Source organism: Adiantum capillus-veneris, chromosome 21, assembly GCF_014529385.1.
Source record: "Adiantum capillus-veneris isolate H3 chromosome 21, ASM1452938v2, whole genome shotgun sequence".
Classification (NCBI taxonomy): domain Eukaryota; kingdom Viridiplantae; phylum Streptophyta; class Polypodiopsida; order Polypodiales; family Pteridaceae; genus Adiantum; species Adiantum capillus-veneris.
The window spans coordinates 88,610,561-88,631,433 of NC_140951.1; the positions used below are offsets into that span (position 1 = coordinate 88,610,561).

A 20,873-nucleotide genomic window follows, 5' to 3' on the forward strand; every position below is an offset into this window, starting at 1 on the left:
AGGCAAAAAGCGAAGCAAAAAGCAAAGCTTCGGAAAGGGCAAGAAAACGGCAAAGAAGCCTAAATTTCACCCAGTTTTTGACAGTTCTACGAAGGACTCATCCTCAGACAGTTCGGACTTCGACGATCACATTTTTTATGCAAAGAAGAAGCATGTTTATAAAGCCAACCAATATGACTTCCTCGAAGATAAAAGCAAGAAAGTAAGAGAATTCAAAGAAGCTGGATAGTCAATTAAGTTTGACTCTTTTTCTGGGTTTTGAGATGCTCCGAGGACTTTGGCCTTCATACAGCAGTTTGACATAGCTTTCTCTGGAGGGCATTACTCAGAGCACTCCAAGATTCGGAGGGCTGCATCTTTCTTCAAGGGAAATGCTCCAACATGGTGGTCCACCCTTCTATTGAGAAAGGAAGCTCCAGTTAAATGGTTGAAATTCAAAAGGCTTTTTATTTCTTCTTGGCTGACTTGGGAGTACGAATGAGGTATACGAACCGCTTGGAATCATCTTCGGATGACCAAGGGAGATTCTTTGGACGCTTATTGTGAGAGATTTTGGAGCTCTTTTCTACCAGCCTCGTCATTTAAGAAGGTCTCGCTTAAAGAACAAATTGAGCGGTTTTGCTGTGGACTTCTACAGAGATCCGAGATTACTGCTCAGAACAAAAGTCAAATTCTACTCAAGAATTGATGGGTCATGCGTAACGGGGTTTTGCCATACATTCGGGCAATCTGACTTACCCCACAGATGAGATCTTGACTCAGAGAACCCAACAGACTTCTAATAATGAAAGTAGAAAGAGAGAGAGTTCCCAAGAAAGAAAGACAAGGATTCACGGCCCCGGCTCACTCTTCGAGAGAGGGCCAACTACATCAAAGAGGGGAAGTGTTTCGGATGCGGGGAACATGGGCACGTCTCCGTGAAGTGCCCTTAGAAGGCACAACAAGAATAGAATGAAGACAGGCGCGAGAGTTCGAGAGCAACTGAGGAACGTGGCACAAAAGGCAAGATGAAAGCAGGACTGGTTCCAAATTGCATGGGTACTGACCCAAGCACGATTGATGAAAGTATAGAACTTTGCCAAGCTTGGGGCAAAGTGAGATCAAGAAGCCCCGATTTTCTTTGATAGAGGAGCCAAGGCCAACTTCATTTCACCTGAATTGGCGGCACGGCTCGAGATTACACCCGATCGGATATGACCACAAGTAGAGGCAGTTCTAGCGGCACCCGGACGGGACGTAGCCATTACACCTGTCATCGGCAAACTTCGGTTGCATTGTTAGGGGTATTTGGGGCACAATGACTTCTACATAATGTCCTTGGAAGGTTGTGATGTCCTCCTTGGAGTCCCTTGGTACCATAAGAACAATACTGTGGTCGATTATCGGGCGAAGAAAGCGACATTGACAAATGAAAAGGGCCGAAAAATTGTACTTGATGTGAAATTGAAGGGCGAGTCTGTCCTTATTGTATCGGCTTCGGCCGTTTCGAAATTAATGAATTCCAGTCTGTTTGTTTACTCGATCTTTTTGAAAGAGTTAAATGATGAACACTGGACAAATGTAAGGTGCAGCGGAAGTGAATGTTGAACTTTGCTCAAGATGAGTGCTCCAAACTGTGCTCAAGGATTCCTTTTACTTATGGAAGGGAGAGCCTTCCGTTTCTTTAGTGAGAGAGTGCAAATGATCACAAACAAAGTGGGTAAAGAGTGTGCATGAAAGTATTGAGACTGAGAGATAGAGAGAGAAAAATACGACACCAGACAAGTTGTCAAACCCTCCTCCAAGGGCCCCTCTCTCGATGGCGAGAGAAGTCTATGCTATTGATTGCACAATCTGATACAAGATGCTGATGCAAGTTCTTGACGCTACGATGCAATGAGGTTCTAAGTCGGTGACGACAAGGACGGCGACTGGTTGAAAATGCTGGTTTCAAAGGCTGAAAACGCTGGTTCCATCTGTTGAACAAATGCTGGTTTTGTCTGCTGGAAACGTTGGACAGCAGGGCTGAAAAACGCAATTTGAGTAGACTGAAAAATGCAATTTCAGCTACTGCAAGAACGCTGACTAAATATTGCTGCTTGCTGGCGCTTGTAGAAGGATCCAAAAACGCTAGGCCGTCCTTGATGAAAAACGCTAGGCTTGATCTTTGGTCTGTTGGCTGGAAAACGCTGGGTTGGCCAGGTCCCTGCTGCCTCTTCTCCCGGAAAGTGCTAGCGCTAGGTTTTCTTATATACTTGCTTGTCAAATTGCCCTACCCAGTTTCCCAACAAAAGTCACTTAATAATAATAAGTGAAAAATGGCTAAAATAGGGAAAATAGGTTTGTGCACTGTAAAAATGCTCCTGATGGGTTCTGACTGTAATTTGATGATCATGCTGTGTGTAACTAGAGGATATGCATCTACTCGAAGTGCTTGGACATGCACGGTCTGTGAACAGACTCACAAAGGTGCCATAACACTTCCTAAGCTAACTGAACTGAACCCATGTCATGAAGTAGCTTGTCCATGTACACATAGGGTTAGATGTGCACGTGACATCCCCTCCTTATCAAAGTTAGGTACTAGTACCGAATTGTATGGCGTCGAGGGAGAACGCCAACAACGTCTGGATCCTGGAAAGGACTCTTTGCCGGCCCACTCTGACGCGTGTGTCATGTGATACTTGAACTTCATAAAGGTCTGCAACACTTGCTTCTTTGGGCCGCGCCGAAAGCGACACAAAGTCATCTGTGGCTCCTTCAATGCTTCAACTTCATCTATAGTCATGCGTCTACCTTCTTCAAGAATCTCTGAGGATGAAAATTAGTGAAACCACTTCCAACACAAAAACATGAACATATCCATTCCACGTAAAGTGATTGGAGAAATTCTAGTCTACTTGAAATATTGTGCATGCAATGTAGATGAACATATAGACGGAGTGTCAAACCATTCACAAAAAACACGCAAACAATGGGGTTAAATCTTGACTTTCTGATCTAAATCAATCAATTGTGGCAAATCACAATGGAAATGCCGATGCTTGATGCTCAATCCTTCTTGTGCTCTTTCGGAAACTGTGTCATGCCAAGGAAGAGACATGGAATGTGAATTCTTGCGGTAATCCGCATACATCGGTGCTCATTCATGAGTGAATCGCGTTCATCTTACAATATGTCATGCCTGTGAAAAGGGATCACATAAGGACGGAGACTAAAATACAGGAAAGCATCACGAATGAAACACTCGAACAATGCGTGCAGACTAATCATTCGAACATAGAATACTTCCTGTGGGGGTTCTTTGGACCTCGATTCGAGAGCCAAGATCGGTTCGTCGTGATTGATCGAATCTGCAATGAGATTAGCTTCACTAGAAAAAGTATCAACTAAACCATTATCCTTGTGACCAATCACATCTTTATCATGCAAATCATCATGCTTATCATTATCATGCAATTCATCATGCTCGTGAATAATCACATCTTGATCATTCAAATCATCATGCTCATGAATAATCACATCGTGATCATACAAATCATGTGTGTCGTGCTTTGGAAAAGAAAAGACTAAGAGAGTCTCCTTCTCCTGATTCTTTTCAATCTTCGCTTGCACATTAGAAATGAGAGATGAAGAATGAAAAACTTGCTCCCCACGAATGACAATGGGGGAGTCACTTTTGGCATTGAAAGTGAACGTATTTTCCGCCCAATCAATGAGAGGGTTATGCTCATGAAAGCATCGAATGCCCAAAAGCATATCACATCTTGAAAGAGGAGAGACTACAATTTTCTATGGAAGGACGCTTGTTGAACAGTGATCAAAACATCAAGGCACTCTTGCGTGATGAGAGAGTCCATACGGGGAGCGAAGCCCGACACCTCGAAGGGAGATGTCTTGCTAACCTCCAAGCATGCTCTTTCGGCAAGAGAGTCACTAATCACATGATGCATACTGCTTGGGTCAAAAAATATGACAAAACGTTGACCCTTCACATGACCATAACACTTAATGAGAGACTCATCAATGGGAGGATCATGAGAACTTGGGTCACACTTGTGTTCTCATTTATTGCATTGACAGAGGAAGTGGGTTCTGTGGGTTCTTTAGATTCATGCGAGTCAAGCTTAGGACGTGTTTATTTTATGTGACCCTTGATGTGATAATGATAACAACGACCTTCCTTAGAATAAATGCTTTGTTCTTCCGACGTGATGTATCCTCCTAAAATTCCTTGTTCTGCCTTTTTATATGGAGTGAGTTTAGGTTTAGCAATTGTGGTTGCTTTACCCTTAGGTTCATTTTGTGAGTTCTTTTCTGAGAGACTAGAGGAAGATTGGTTAGAAGAGTTACCGTTCCTACCATTCTTACCGTTCTTACCGTTGTGAGGATTCTAAGAGGTACTTTGAGAAGGCTTGTTCTCCTTAGGCTTTCCCTTGTTGTGCTTCATCTCCTGTGCGAGAACAATCGCTATCGCCTTGTTGAGATCTACGGGGTCGAGGACTTCGACATCAAACCTGATATAGTCGTCCAACCCGAAAATGAAAGCCTCGTTGCGCTCATCATCCGATTTGCATAATTGGGTGCCGAACTGCACACGATTAGAGAAAGACATAACTGGCGAACCATTTTGCTTGATACTGCGCCAATCGTCCTTCAACCGTGCTAGGTACTGTGGTGGCATAAACCACGCCTTGAGCTTGTCTTGGAAGTCGGCCCAATTGAAGGAAAGGGGCGCGTCTTCATCGGCTGCCTCTAGGTGCGTGGCCAACTGTGCCTCTTGCCATGCGTGGTACCAATTAATGGCATCACCAGCAAGGTACATAGTTGCCGTCAAAACCTTGCTATTTCCTGTCTTTTTAGTTGTCGCAAAATAAGCATTAAATTGATGCAACCAAGAATGAATAACACTAGCATCCATCTTACCATCATACTTACTGAACGTGATCTTCTCTGTGACGGGGTTGTTGGAGTCGGTTAGAACCTTTTCCCTCAACGGCTGTGCAACACACGACATCGTTTTCTTCATCAAGTAGCCATTTCGAATGGAATATCCCGCTACTACCTCCCCATTCTCTATTCGACTGAATATATCTGAAAAATCTGGATCTGTGGCATACTGATCGACCATGTCCTCGAAGATTCTATGATGAATTGCGGAAACAGCAAAGACTAACGGCTTCCGGGACAAAGCATCTGCCACCAAGTTCTTCTGTCCTTGCACATGGACAATGTGGAAGTGAAACTCTGACAAAATGTTACCCCACTGCATCTGCTTTTCCAATAGTCGCTGCACATGGACAATCTGGAAGTGAAACTCTGACAAGATGTTACCCCACTGCATCTGCTTTTCCGATAGCTGCTTCTATGACAAGTAGCGTAAACTCTGATGATCAATGAAGACTGTAAAATCGGCTCCGAGTAGGTAATGTTGCCACTGAGTAAGAGCATAGATAACTGCCAAAAGCTCTTTCTCATAAATGTGTGCTGTCAATTCCGGCCTTGAAAACAATAGGCTCTCATAGGCGATGACATAGCCTTCTTGCATTAAGACCTCACCCAGACTACGACCACAAGTATCACAATATACTTCGAATGACTTTTGCAAATCCGGCAAAGTCAAAACTGGTCATGTAGTCAATTTCTCTTTCAAAGTCTGAAAGGCAGCCACCTCTGTGTGTCCCCACGAGAAAGGGACTTCTTTCTGTGTCAATATATGCAAAGGAGAAGCAACCTCTGCAAAATTTTCTAATGAACCGCCGGTAGTAACAACATAAGTCGAAGAAGCTTCTAACTTCATGGATATTCTTCAAATCAGGTCAACCACGTATAGTCTCAATCTTGGCCAGGTCCATCTGTATTCCCGCTGTTGAGACGATGTGTCCCAAAAAGTGTATCTCCGGGTAAGAAAAATTCACTCTTCTTGGCATTGATCACCAACTTGTGATCTCACAATGCCTGAAAAACCTGTAGCAGATGTTGTCTATGTTCTACCTCATCCTTGGAGAAGACTATAATATCATCAAAGAAAGTGCCAACAAAAGATTTGTACTCTCTAAAAATCTTGTCCATCATTCGGTTAAAAGTCGCTGGAGCATTCATTGGTAAGGCCAAAAGGCATCACCAAAAATTCATGTAAATCGAAGCTCGTTCAAAAAGCTATCTTGTAGACATCTCTAGGTGCGATTCGGATATGATGATATCCGCTCTTCAAATTGATCCTGCTAAAACAAGAGGATCCCTGTAGTCGGTCAAGAATATCATCGATCCTCGGAATAAAAAATCTGTTCTTGATGGTGATTTTATTGAGAGCTCTATAATCAATGCACATTCTCCAAGGTCCGTCTTTCTTTTAAACCAACAACACCGGAGAGCAGTAGGGTGAAGTACTCAGTTGGATAAGACCCTTTTCCAAGAGGTCTTTCACTCACACGGTAAGGTGGCCGGTTTGGTGGTGTGCTTCCAAGTATCAGATCAATAGTATGATCCTTAGGATGAGCTGGTGGAAGCTCGCCTGGCAGGCCCTTTGAAAAGCAATCGGCATGAGTCTGGAGAAAATCTTGGCGTTGTTTATCAAGTTCATACATATTTGTTGTCACGTGCACATCTAACCCTATGTGTACGTGGACAAGCTACATCATGACATGGGTTCAGTTCAGTTAGCTTAGGAAGTGTTCTGGCACCTTTGTGAGTCTGTTGCAGACCGTGCATGTCCAGGCACTTAGAGTAGATGCATATCCTTTGGTTGCACACAACATGATCATCAGAGTACAGTTAGAACCCATCAAGAGCATTTTTACAGTGCACAGACCTATTTTCCCTATTTTAGCCATTTTTCACTTATTATTATTAAGTGACTTTTGTTGGAAACTGGGTAGGGCAATTTGACAAGCAAGTATATAAGAAAACCTAGCGCTAGCACTTTCTGACAGAAGGGGCGGCGTCCATTAGAGCACCTTCTCAGCAAGACTCCCCGGCAGGCCAACCTAGCATTTTCCAGCCAACAAACCAAAGATCAAGCCTAGCGTTTTTCATCAAGGACAGCCTAGTGTTTTTGGATTCTTCTACAAGCGCCAGCAAGCAGCAATATTCAGCCAACGTTTTTGCAATTGCTGAAATTGCGTTTTTCAGCCTATTGTAATTGCGTTTTTCAGCCCTGCTATCCAACGTTTCCAACATACAAAACCAGCGTTTGTTCAGCAGATGGAACCAGCGTTTTCAGCCAGCCATCGTCCTCGTCGTCGCCAACGTAGAACCTCATTGCATCGTAGTGTCAAGAAATTGCATCAGCATCTTGTATCAGATTGTGCAATGAATAGCATAAACTTCTCTCGCCATCGAGAGAGGGGCCCTTGGAGGAGGGTTTGAAAACTTGTCTGGTGTCGTATTCTTCTCTCTCTATCTCTCAGTCTCAGCAAAACGGCTGAAAATGCAAAACGCTATGCTAGCTAACTTGGATTTGCAAAGTGATGACGAGGCTATGGCTGAAATCTGAAAATGCTGGCTGAACTGACGGCTGAAATCTGCAACGGCTGATCTGATGCAAAAACGCTACATGACTGATGTTGAAGGGCTGAAAAATACGAAGGCTAGGGCTGATCTGCTACTGTAAGCTGATTGTAACTAAGTCAGACTTTGTAAATAATTAATTTATTTACGAGAAAATAATTATCTAATTAGTTGTGTGCACACCAGAATAGACCTATTGTTGAGGAATGTTCCTTAGATGGTGAGTGACTTAGTGCATGTTGTTTCTTGTTAGGTACATTTCTTGAGGACTGACAATCTCAAAGAGTCTACATGCCCCATCCAAGTCACTTCATTGAGTATTGACATATTATGTTAGCACCAAATAGTTATGCTACAAATGTCTGTTGTGGTGACCCACTAAGGCCTCAGGTGAGCCTAAATGTAGGCCACAACACCTCAGAGGGACCTTAGCAGAAATTACCCTGAAGCCCTAGTGATTGGGAAATCGGGTCTTCAGAAAGGGGTAAGCAGTAGCCTCAGATTTTAGGCTCAGGAAAAATACGCGCGTCAGTACAAGCACATGACTGAGATGGGGTCCTTAGAACAGTGACCCTAAGGCTAATAAAGCTAATAGAGCCTTAGGGTAAGTTTCGTTAAATTAAATTTAACGGTCCGTGCCCGGGTAGGCGGCCGGACAAGTGTGAACAGGTAAAGGCGGTGCAGTGCAAGTGCGGCATTGCGCCGGCAAACCTTTGGTGTTCTCATAAAAGAATCATTGGTAGCATTTGTTAGTTAGTTGCACATTTTTAATTAATGAGCTAGAAGTTTTTAAAGTCAAAAGTTGAATGGTTTTTAAGTTTTTAAAGTAAGTGTGCCAAGTGGCACACTTACCAATGCAAACTAACTCTCTCTCACTCTCACTCTCACCCTCTCTCTCTTCCTAGCGCCCCCTCTCCCTGATGGCTATTTAGGAGCCCCCCTCCCCCATTTTCAGGGCTGGCAGTGCACCTATCCCCCCTAATGTGAGCGTGCTCTACGCGGTGGAGCCCTCCATTGAAGCTTGAGAGCAGCCCCTTGTGACATATGTGGTAGCCTTGTGCTCCCATTGTCAAGAACAAGGGATCTCACAGTCATAGACACCTTCTGGTGAAGTTTCATCGCGAGAAGCTGTCGTAGACGCTCTCTTAGCAGAGTGCGGCTGCTGTAATTCTCTGTTTTCAACCCCTAATCACCTCGATTAGGGCTGTTTTCAACAGATCAGCCATAGAAATTCTCTTCTCTCTCCTTATCCTAAGTCTACATCAAGTTTGGCGCGATTCCATCGCGAAGAAGACCTCTGTTTCGGCATAGGGGTGTGCACAGGTAAGAATTTCAGGTTATGTGCAGAAAATTACAGCAAGCATGTGCGTGTGCATTTTGCTTGTTTCTCTTTTGTGTTCGATGCATGAATGAATGAGCATGAAGGCAACACATAACGGAAGATGGACTCTCCTCTGTGAGAGCTTCCGATGAGCTGTTTTGGAAGATAGACTCTCTTTTCGAGAGCTTCCAACCAGTCTCGCAGAAGATGGGAAATCCCCTAAGCAGAAAGAAAGTGGAAACACTTTCTTAGTCAGTAGTCAGAACAGAACAGAAGAAAGAATAGAGGACGGGCGTATGTCCCGTTCCTGTGCTTGTAAAGATTCTCCCTTAGTAATAAAGATATTCTCTTTATGGGGGGGGACCAGCCCATCTTCTGGTCCCCAATGGAGTGTCAAGTTTTCTCTCTCCCTCTAATTCTCTTGAGTATTTGAAGTGCAATTAAACGTCAGTTTACGCTTCCGTATTTTTGTGACAGTGGTATCAGAGCAAGGTCCTCTTTCTCTTCCTGAAGGGATTGACGACTCTTGGCAGACTGCAGAAATGGGAGGACGCGAGATAGAGTTCTCTCTCCATCAACAGCAGGTGGAAGAGTTGGAGAAAGCTCTCTCCCATCCAGAAGTCCAAAAGATTCTCCATACTCTTGAAAAAGGGAAGGAGAAAATGCCGATGGGGTCGGGAGAAATTCCGCAGAACCCAAAGGCGCCACAACCAATAAAAGATCCTTTGATTGGAACTTCCCGCATGCACGAGAGGCAGAAGAAATCTCCAGAACGTCATGTGCGGTTTAATCCAAAAGTTCAAGAGCAGGATCCCCCTGAGTCCCCTCAGTTCTCTTTCATGAAGGATCTGGAAGACATAGTTTCTCCGGAAGACATGTTTCTCGACGATCCGTCGCAGCAATAAGTACATTCAAGGGAAAGGACTCCTGTCCCCAAGGAGTCTAAGCATAGAAAGAAAGAGCACCATAAGAAGAAGCACCACAGGCAGAAAACATTCAAGTCGGGAGATAGAGACACCTACAATGGACGGCGTGATAATGACAAAGCTTTGGCTTTCATCCGCCAATTTGAAGTTGCATTTGCTGAAGGGAATTTTAAAGAAAGATCCAAGCGTCGCCATGTTAGTTTGTATCTGAAAGGCACCGCCAGCAATTGGTGGTTAACCCTTATCCTGGAAGCTCGCAAACCCCAAGATTGGACCGCTTTCAAGAAGGGGTTCTACGCACAGTTCCTTCCTCCGGACTATGAGGAAGAGGTAAAGAAAGAATGGGATCGACTTTCACAGTCAGAGAACGAAACTGTTCCACGCTATGTGGATAGGTTTTGGGACGTTCTCTTGAAAGTCACTCCATTCAAGAAGATTGACGATTCGGAGAAGCGCAAGTTTGAAGCAGGTTTGCATGAAGCCTTGCAAAAGGCTATGAAGCTTTACCCTCGAGGTAACTTGCAGATACTTATGGAATCAGCCCGCATAGCTGATGGAATACATGACAAGGGTACTCCCAGGAAGATGGAGCAAAGCACTTACCATGCTAAGCAGAAGGCTCTCCATGAGCAGCCTACCTCTTCTACTTCTTCTCAAAAGAAGAAAAGAACCGCCTCCGAAGCAGAAGCAAAGCCAAATCAGCCCAAGAAAGGGAGATATCTCTCTCCTGTTGAGTTGCGAACATACATTAGTGAAGGAAGATGCTTCAAGTGCGGACAAGTTGGTCATATGAAGGGTGACTGTCCTACCAAACCTCCACAACCACCCTCTTCCAATGCAGTCCCAGATGTACAGGGAAATACAACCAAGGATGGAAAAGAAAGAGCTCTTCTCAAAGCATGGGGTAGTATCAACAACCAGCGGGCTCTTATTTTGTTTGACCCTGGTAGTACAGACAACTTCATCTCTACCAAGCTAGCTGACGACCTGAACTTGCAGCCCAATCGTTTTGGAGTCTCTATTCAAGCGCAATCTGCTTTCAAAGGGCAGAACTCAAACTCTACTCCAATCATAGGGAAGTTGAATCTAAAGGTCGACGACTACAAGGATCAAGAGTCTTTCTTACTAGCTTCACTTGAAGGATGCGATGTTATCTTGGGAATACCTTGGCACTACAAGATGCATCCCATTCCTGACTATGTTCAGAAAACCTTATCTTTTGCTCATAAAGGAAAGGAGTATCTTGTACTTGCAGATGCAGGTGATTGGCGTATTCCTATCGCCAATCACATTGCCATCAAGAAAGAAATGAAAAAGTGTGTTTCAGAGTACTTGATTTTTGCAAGAGAGAGAGATGTGTCTGTTTCACAACTTTCTTCCTCTTTAGAGCAAAAAAGACTTAAGTTAATAGAAAGATATAAAGATTGTTTTGCAGATGAACTTCCAAATGAACTCCCACCTTCGCGACCTGAGGATGATACAATTGATTTGATCCCAGGAAGTTCTCCTCCAAATCAGCCCCCTTATCGAGTTAGTCTAATGCAGCAAGAGGAAATTCTCAAGCAGGTTAACGAACTTTTGGAGAAGGGCTTAATAAGGCCTAGTACTTCTCCATATTGTTCACCTGTCTTGCTAGTACAGAAAAAGGATGGCACATTTCGCATGTGCATAGACTATAGATCTCTAAACAAGATCACAATCAAGAATCGATTTCCAATCCCTCGGATTGACGACATTCTTGATAAGTTGCAAGGAGCCAGTGTCTTTAGTCGTATAGACTTGAAGAGCGGTTATCATCAAATCCGCATAGCTCCTCAGGAGGTGCATAAGACTTCATTTAGAACAACCTTCGGGTTGTATGAATTTCTAGTGATGCCTTTTGGGCTCACTAATGCACCAGCTACATTCAACAGAATGATGGATAGAATCTTCCACTCATACAGAAGCTTTATAGGCGTTTTCTTTGATGACGTCTTAATCTTCTCAGAGACGGAAGACGAACACTATAAGCATCTCGCCTTAGTGTTTGAAGAATTACGCAAACACAAATTATTTGTGAATGCTAAGAAGAGTGAGTTCTTTCTAAAAGAAATCCACTATTTGGGCCATATAGTATCTCACAACCAGGTGAGAATGGACCCTGATAAGATTCAAGCAGTTGTAGAATGGCCTACGCCAACTACAGTACATGATGTACGAAGTTTCCTTGGCCTGTGTTCTTATTATCGACGTTTCATTCGAGCTTTTGCCGCGATAGCAGGTCCCCTCCATGACCTGACAAAGAAGCGGATTCCATTCCATTGGGGGTCTGGACAAAAACAAGCTTTCGAAAAGCTTAAGTATCTACTCAGTCACGGACCTGTTCTCACCGTCCTTGATCTTCGCAAACCTTTCGAGGTATACTGCGATGTATCTGGAGATTGTGTAGGAGCAGTTTTGAACCAAGAGGGTCACGCGATAGCCTATGAAAGTCGGCGTCTTAAAGATGCAGAGTTGCATGCCTCCATATACGAAAAAGAGCTAATGGCAGTAATTCATGCTCTTTCCATTTGGAAACACTATCTATTAGGAGCTGATTTTATTATCAAGACAGATCATCAAAGTCTTCGCTACTTTCTCACACAGAGAAAGTTATCAGAAAAGCAGATGAGATGGGCCAACTTTCTTTCAATGTTTCATTTTCAGATTTTATAGACTTCTGGAACAAAGAATGCAGTTGCAGATGCTCTCTCCAGGCGTCCAAAGATCAATGCACTAACAACAATTTATCATGAGGAACTAGAATCTCTCAGCGAGATGTATCCTCAAGATCCAGACTTCGCCACAATTTGGGCAGATCTTCAAGCTGGTCACTCAAAGCCACCTTATTCTATCAGGGATAATACACTCTATCGTCAACAAGCAATATGCATAGCTCAGCCCTTACGACAAAAGGTGATGGATGAAGCACATAATTCTCCTTATGCCGGGCATCGGGGAATTGCTTCCACCACTAGTGCCCTCGAAAGGTATTTCTTTTGGCCAACACTCCGTGCGGACATTGAAAAATATGTACGTGAGTGTTTAGTCTGCCAAAAGGTAAAATATGACAGACATAAAGTTTATGGCAAGCTTCAGCCGCTCCCTGTGCCTAACACGCCATGGGAAAGTATTGCCATGGATTTTATTACGGATCTTCCTCGATCCAAGAATGGAAATGATGCAATCTGGACTATCGTAGACAGATTCAGTAAGCAAGCCCATTCTCTTCCAGTAAAGAAGACGATCAAAGCTGATCACATGGCTAGAATATTTCTAGCTCAGATTTTTAAACACCTTGGATTGCCAAAGACTATTGTCAGCGATATAGATCCCCGCATGACTAGTCTATTTTGGTAGGCATTGTTTGAAAACTTGGGAACTAAGCTTGATTTTTCATCAGCTTATCACCCACAAACAGATGGTCAAAGCGAAATCGCTAATGCCACTGTTTTAGATCTCCTCAAGTGCTATGTTTCGGAACGACAATCCGAATGGGAACAGTACTTACCAATAGTTGAGTTTGCGTATAATAATACCATACATTCCTCAACTGGTAAAGCCCCCTTCGAACTTATTTACGGGAAGCCACTCTTACTTCCTATTATGGTGACCAAAGAAAACATCTTCGCCGCAGATGAATTTGTGCGCAATATTGATATTGCCCATCAACAAGTAAAGCAAGCGATTCTTCGTACTCAAGAGCAACAGAAGAGAAAAGCAGACAAGCATAGAAGGAATCTCAATCTTGAAAAAGGATAATATGTCCTGCTTCGGTTTGAGAAAGCTAGATTGAAGAAGCGGGTCGGCAAAGGGAAAATTGTCAAACTTTCCCATAGATTCTACGGCCCTTTCAAAATTACAGATAAAGTCAATGATGTGACTTTCAGATTGGATTTACCTTATAATTGGCGAATCCATAATGCTTTTCATGTCAGTCTCCTCCGACCCTATGTTGGACCTCCTCCAGTGGCGCCCGTACAAGAAGATCCTCCAGAAGTCGAAGAGACTGAGGAAATCCTTCAACCTGAACAGATAATACACCACTCGGAGAGACAACTCAAGTCGGGGAGTCTACATCGAAAGTATTTAGTCAAGTTCAAGAATTACACTCCTTTAGATGCAAAGTGGATGACTGAGTCCGATCTCAAGGACTACCTTGACATCTTGCACAGTTATGTTGACGCTCTACAGTTGAGGTCAACTGTTTAGAACCAAGAGGGATGTAACTAAGTCAGACTTTGTAAATAATTAATTTATTTACGAGAAAATAATTATCTAATTAGTTGTGTGCACACCAGAATAGACCTAGCAGTTCTAAGGCCTCAGGTGAGCCTAAATGTAGGCCACAACACCTCAGAGGGACCTTAGCAGAAATTACCCTGAAGCCCTAGTGATTGGGAAATCGGGTCTTCAGAAAGGGGTAAGCAGTAGCCTCAGATTTTAGGCTCAGGAAAAATACGCGCGTCAGTACAAGCACATGACTGAGATGGGGTCCTTAGAACAGTGACCCTAAGGCTAATAAAGCTAATAGAGCCTTAGGGTAAGTTTCGTTAAATTAAATTTAACGGTCCGTGCCCGGGTAGGCGGCCGGACAAGTGTGAACAGGTAAAGGCGGTGCAGTGCAAGTGCGGCATTGCGCCGGCAAACCTTTGGTGTTCTCATAAAAGAATCATTGGTAGCATTTGTTAGTTAGTTGCACATTTTTAATTAATGAGCTAGAAGTTTTTAAAGTCAAAAGTTGAATGGTTTTTAAGTTTTTAAAGTAAGTGTGCCAAGTGGCACACTTACCAATGCAAACTAACTCTCTCTCACTCTCACTCTCACCCTCTCTCTCTTCCTAGCGCCCCCTCTCCCTGATGGCTATTTAGGAGCCCCCCTCCCCCATTTTCAGGGCTGGCAGTGCACCTACCCCCCCTAATGTGAGCGTGCTCTACGCGGTGGAGCCCTCCATTGAAGCTTGAGAGCAGCCCCTTGTGACATATGTGGTAGCCTTGTGCTCCCATTGTCAAGAACAAGGGATCTCACAGTCATAGACACCTTCTGGTGAAGTTTCATCGCGAGCAGCTGTCGTAGACGCTCTCTTAGCAGAGTGCGGCTGCTGTAATTCTCTGTTTTCAGCCCCTAATCACCTCGATTAGGGCTGTTGTCAGCAGATCAGCCATAGAAATTCTCTTCTCTCTCCTTATCCTAAGTCTACATCAAGTTTGGCGCGATTCCATCGCGAAGAAGACCTCTGTTCGGCATAGGGGTGTGTACAGGTAAGAATTTCAGGTTATGTGCAGAAAATTACAGCAAGCATGTGCGTGTGCATTTTGCTTGTTTCTCTTTTGTGTTCGATGCATGAATGAATGAGCATGAAGGCAACACATAACGGAAGATGGACTCTCCTCTGTGAGAGCTTCCGATGAGCTGTTTTGGAAGATAGACTCTCTTTTCGAGAGCTTCCAACCAGTCTCGCAGAAGATGGGAAATCCGCGAAGCAGAAAGAAAGTGGAAAAACTTTTTGAGTCAGTAGTCAGAACAGAACAGAAGAAAGAATAGAGGACGGGCGTATGCCCCGTTCCTGTGCTTGTAAAGATTCTCCCTTAGTAATAAAGATATTCTCGTTATGGGGGGGGACCAGCCCATCTTCTGGTCCCCAATGGAGTGTCAAGTTTTCTCTCTCCCTCTAATTCTCTTTAGTATTTGAAGTGCAATTAAACGTCTGTTTACGCTTCCGTATTTTTGTGACACTGATGCTAGGCAAAAACACCACAGTTGTTGGAGGTTATGGTGAAAAACGCTTTTTTCACCAATGGTGGTGGATGGAGAAGAAAACGGTAGTGTTTCTGGCTACATCCCTTTCCTCTGTTCCAGATTTCACTTGGGCAATCCTTACATTTTGCACTTGATATTGGGAACATATCCTTGGATGTCCTACAGCTCTACAATGTGTGTTTTAATGCCTTCTCCTTTCAGGGCATTCGGAAAAATCTTCAGCTAAGTTGTTTTTCTCGTCAACTTTCACAAGGACAGCCTTTTTAAACTTCTAGATAGAAAGCTTGTCACGCTAGTGGTTCCTTTTTTCAATCGATAGAATTCATCAAACATTTTTCAATACCTTTCCCTACCCAGTTTCCGGCCTTAATTGACCGTGGTCCTGTTACAAAAGGGAATATTGGGGGCTTTAAGTCTTGGAGTAACATTGTTTATTTCAAGTTAATTAGAGTGTGATAGCTTTTGGTTTGATGCAGTTCAAGGTTGCCCTTTGCCAACTTGCTGTAACCTCAGACAAAGCTGAAAACATTGCCCATGCTCGGGAGAAGATTGAATCTGCGGCAGATGAGGGTGCCAAGTTGATTGTACTTCCTGTAAGTGCACGTCTTATCACATAATGTTTCGAATGTTATTTAGTCACAAGGATTCTTTGCTCTCGACTAAATGCTAAATGCATGGTTTGTAGGAGATTTGGAACTCTCCCTATTCAAATGATAGTTTTCCAGTTTACGCAGAAGATATAAGTGCTGGTGGTGAGGCCTCACCCTCAAGTAAAATGCTTTCAGAAGTAGCCAAAAAGAAGTCGGTGACAATTATTGGTGGATCCATACCAGAAAGGAGCATGGGTTCTCTCTACAATACATGCTGCATTTTTGGAAGTGATGGCGAGCTGAAGGCTAAGCACAGAAAGGTCACTTATTCACATCACATCGTTTCTAGGTCACGAGAAAAATTGAAAACATTTTAGTCCTCTGTCTTCAACAAAATCATGTTCTGCTTAAACCTTGCATCTTTATGCTTTTTCTTGTTTGTTTAGTTGCATTTGTTCGACATAGACATTCCTGGGAAAATGACCTTCAAGGAATCAGAAACGTTGACTGCTGGGCAGAATGTAACAGTTGTGGATACAGGTAATTACTTTCAAGTTTTTGTAAGGTTGTCAAAAGTAGATAAATCGGAAATGCTGGTTTCCTTCAGGTAGGAAATGATCAATCCACAAATCATCAAATTGCACGTGCACATTGCCTTGCGTGCTATGCACATGCTAAAGCTTCTTCCAAAGTCAAACAGTGTCTATAGAGCCTAGGGGATTTTGTAATGGCAATCTTGTGAGCCTGAGATCGCCCTCACCTGCAGCCCATACAACCACCGAGAGCATTGAGGGCAAGATAGAAGCCACCAAAGATGGATGGGTGGAGGTTGTGTCACAAGTCGTGACGTGGCATGCCCAATAAAGATTGAGGGGCTTAAAGGGGGTTAGGGTTTTGAAAACCTAACCCCTACCAACTTATGGACACTGACCGAGGGGTCTAAACCCTAAAAAGACAAAGTGTACAGGCGACTCCAGATTTTTGAAATTACGGGCAGATTCTGACATGGCACTGGTAGTATGGAAGTCCCCTTTTTGCACTGGCTGGATGCTGATGTGGCAGTCTGTACAGATGTCAGGTTTTGGCGCATACTTTTGAGGACCAGAGCTTTTAGAGGAAGAGCTTTTAGACTAGATGCTTTTGGGCATCCCTTGTAATTGTTCATAAGAGTCTCTGGGGCCACTCTTTGCAGAGTATTTGGACGTAGAGTCTCGGAGAGTTGGACCCTCGAGGAGTTGTCCCTTTGTGATTGGCAATCAATAAAGAAATCCTAGCAGGGGCACTAGTCTTTGGGGCTAGTGCATCTGGGAATGGAACTCCGTCATTCCGTGTCGAGACTCTCTCTCTCTCTCTCTCTCTCTCTCTCTCTCTCTCTCTCTCTCTTTTAAAGTTCAGTTCAATTATCTGCATTTTTTGTTCGGTGTTGCTATTGATTTCTTGTGTGGAGTGTCCAAGCCTATAAGAGTGGTATCAGAGCTCAGACGATTCTTCCTCTATGGAAGAAACCAATGGAGATTCCAACGAAGCAAGGCTCTTTCCGATGATTCGGGAGACCATGGAAAATTTCGCACCCTCATACTTGCCACCACATTCATTGCTCGTGCTGTGGGAGAAGGTTTGTTTTCCTCATTTGAGGCAATGTGCATACTCTGCAAGGGTCTCGACAAGACAGAGTACCCATGTGAATCACAGGTTGACACGTGTGTGAAAAGATTGATCAAGTACTCCAAGGACCTGAAGTATTTGAAGCACCGGAAGAATCATACACTTGATGAGGTTCAATCACGATGGGGAGCTACGTTCATGCACTTCTCAAGTTGGCAATGAGCAGAAAGCAAAGCAGAGTGTAGAAAAGTAGAAGCTGTACTCGCAAGAAGAGTTCAATGAAGCTCTTGATAAGATTCTCTGTCTGTTGATGAAAAGCACAAAGCACTCTCGAAAGAAAAGAAAATCTACAGATTACCTCGGTTATTTGGGCCGGAAATTGACTTTTTGAGGTGGCTGACAGATTGGAGAAGCGTGTTCGTTTCGAGAATGGCCCTGATTTTTCTTCGTTAGACAGTTCGGACAGCTCCTCTTCCTCTAGTTCCAGTGAGAATGAGAAAAAGTGGAAGAAGCAAAGAAAGATCAAGAAAAGCAAATCCAAGAAAAAGTATAAAAAGCACAGAAAGCAATCTAGCAGTTTAGAGGAGACCTTGTCCTCTTCTAACAGTTTAGACAGTGAGAAAGGGAGTAAGAAGACCAAGGAGGTCAAGGACGGGGTGAAACAGTTAAGTTTGACACATTTTTAGGCTCCAAGGATACCCATCGAGGCCTTGCATTCATATAGCAGTTTGACATCGTCTTTTTGGGAGGTCGTTTCTTGGAAGCTTCCAAGGTACGAAGGGGGTGTCTTATCTGAAAGGTGCGCATAGACATGGCGGTCTACCTTCTTGTTGCACCAAGAAGCACCTAAGAAGTGGATCAATTTCAAGAGAATTTTCACTTCAACATGGTTAACGGAAGAATATGAAGAAGATGTCATCACGGCTTGGCATCATTTGAGGATGAAAAAAAGGAAGACTCTTTGGTTGCCTATTGCGAGAGGTTTTTGGATACCTTTTTGCCAATGTCCTCTTTTCAGAGGATCACCTTGAAGGAACAGATTGAACCGTTTTGTTGTGGACTATCAGAAGAGATTCAACGGTCTTGTTTGAAGCAAAAATCAAATCCATTCAGAGGTTTATGGGACATGCCAAGGAAGGTTTTGGTATGCATGCTGGTGTTAGGTGCAGCGGAATGAATGTTGTATTTTCTCAAGATTAGTGATCTTTACTGCTCAAGGTTCCTTTTAATTCTTTAGGGAAAGAGAGAGCTTTCCGTCTTGTAGAGTGCTGTGGTCACGAACAAAGTGGGTGGATGTTGTGCGTGCAAGTGAATGAGACTGAGAGAAGGAGAGAGAAGAGATACGACACCCAAGAGGTTGTAAAACCCTCCTCCGAAGGCCCCACTCTTGTCGGCGAGAGTGGTCTATTCTTTGATTGCACAAAGGTGTACAATGCGAATGCAATGGATTGATGCAATGGGACTATGCCGATGACGACGACGGTGATGACGACGGCGACTTCGTGGCTGAAATTTGAGATCTTCTAGATGCTGAATTTCTTGGACTGTTTCGGGGTTGATTCGGTCTACTTCTATTTGCTGTCCAAAGGGGGAAAACGGCTGAGGTTCTGGGGGTGCTTATCATGGCTGAAAAACCCTGTTTTGGCGAGGGCTTATGGATGAATAAAAACGCTGATGTTGCTGAGGAAAAACGCTGGTGCATCTGCTCCCTTTGGCTGCGTTTTAGGTTGAATTGCACCTGCTGAAAAACGCTGGTCTAGAAGGCTTAAATCGCTGATGACTGGTTGTCAAAAACGCTGGCATGGGCAGCAAGGTCTAGCGTTAGTGCTTGATGAGAAAATGCTGAAGTGACTTGCTATGATGGGGCTGATCTGCATGTGGTAACAACGCCAGGCAAGGTTGGTTGTTGGCGATGCTGAATCTAGGGACTGTGGGAGGAAATGCCAGGCATGGGAGGTGGATGGCGGGGGGTCTTGATGCTGAGGGGGGTAATGCTGAGAAGTTGCCTGTTGAGCGGGAAGCTCCTGCTGCCTCTTCTGCCAGAAAGTGTGAACTTTGGTTTGCTTATATATTAACTTAGCAAAATTGCCCTACCTACTTTTGTTGGAAAGTCACTTAAAAATAATAAGTGAAAATACCAATAAATAGGAAAATAGGCTAAATGCACTGGAAAATTCCCCTAACTGATGCTAATGGATTCTGATGGGAATTCCGATGATCATGCTGTGTGCAATCGGAAGATATGCATCTATGCTAAGTGATTGGGCATGCACGGTCTACGAATAGACTCACAAAAGTGCCAGATCATTGCTAATCTAGACTTGTGGTATAGCTTGTCCTCGGACACATAGGGTTGGGATGTGTCACGTGACATCCCCTCCTTTTCAAAGTGAGGTACTGGTACCGAACTGTATGGCGTCGAGGGAGATCGCCAACAGTGTCCGGAATCCTGGAAGGGACTCTTCGTCGGCCCACTCTGATGTGTGGGTCGTGCGGTACTTGAACTTCATAAAGGTCTGCAACGCTTGCTTCTTTGGGCCGCGTCGAAAGCGACACAAAGTCTTATGTAGCTCCTTTGATGCTTCAACTTTGTCTAGAGTCCTGCTTCTTTCGTCTTCAAGAATCTCCATGGTTGAAAATTCTTGAAACCATCTCCAACAGAAAACCATGAACATACCCATTCCATGTAAAGTGAAGGAAAAAAATCTTGTCTTTCTAAAGACTGTGTATGCAATGTAGATGAACATAGAGACGGAGTGACAACCCGTTCATCAAACACATGCAAACAATGAGGTTGAATCTTTTCTGTTTGATCAAATTCAATCAACTGTGGCAAATCACAATGGAAATGCCCATGCTTGGTGCTCATACAATCATGTGCTCTTTCGGAAATTGTGTCATGCCAAGGAAGAGACATGGAATGCGACTTCCTTACATACAAACTTTTCAGCTTTTCATGAATAATCCGCATACATTTGTGCTCATCCATGAGAGAAACGTGCTCAACATGCAATATGTTATGCCTAGTAAAAGGGATCACATAACGATGCTGACTAAAATACAGGAAACCTTCACGAATGAAACACTCGAACAATGCGTGCGTATCAATCATGCGAACACATAATACTTCTTGTGAGAGTTCCTTGGACCAAGGCTCGAGAGCCA

General features: G+C 43.8%; 1 protein-coding gene across 1 annotated transcript in view; it reads left to right on the plus strand.

Annotated features, from left to right (window-relative positions):
* The window catches only part of LOC147431314 (Nitrilase/cyanide hydratase and apolipoprotein N-acyltransferase family protein), a 148,168-nt gene that overhangs the window by 38,656 nt on the left and 88,639 nt on the right, over window positions 1-20,873 (plus strand). The window contains exons 2-4 of the mRNA XM_086493921.1: window positions 15,990-16,106; window positions 16,199-16,423; window positions 16,550-16,643. Coding sequence (XP_086350047.1) covers window positions 15,990-16,106; window positions 16,199-16,423; window positions 16,550-16,643 — 436 coding nt within the window. The remainder of the gene's footprint in view (window positions 1-15,989; window positions 16,107-16,198; window positions 16,424-16,549; window positions 16,644-20,873) is intronic.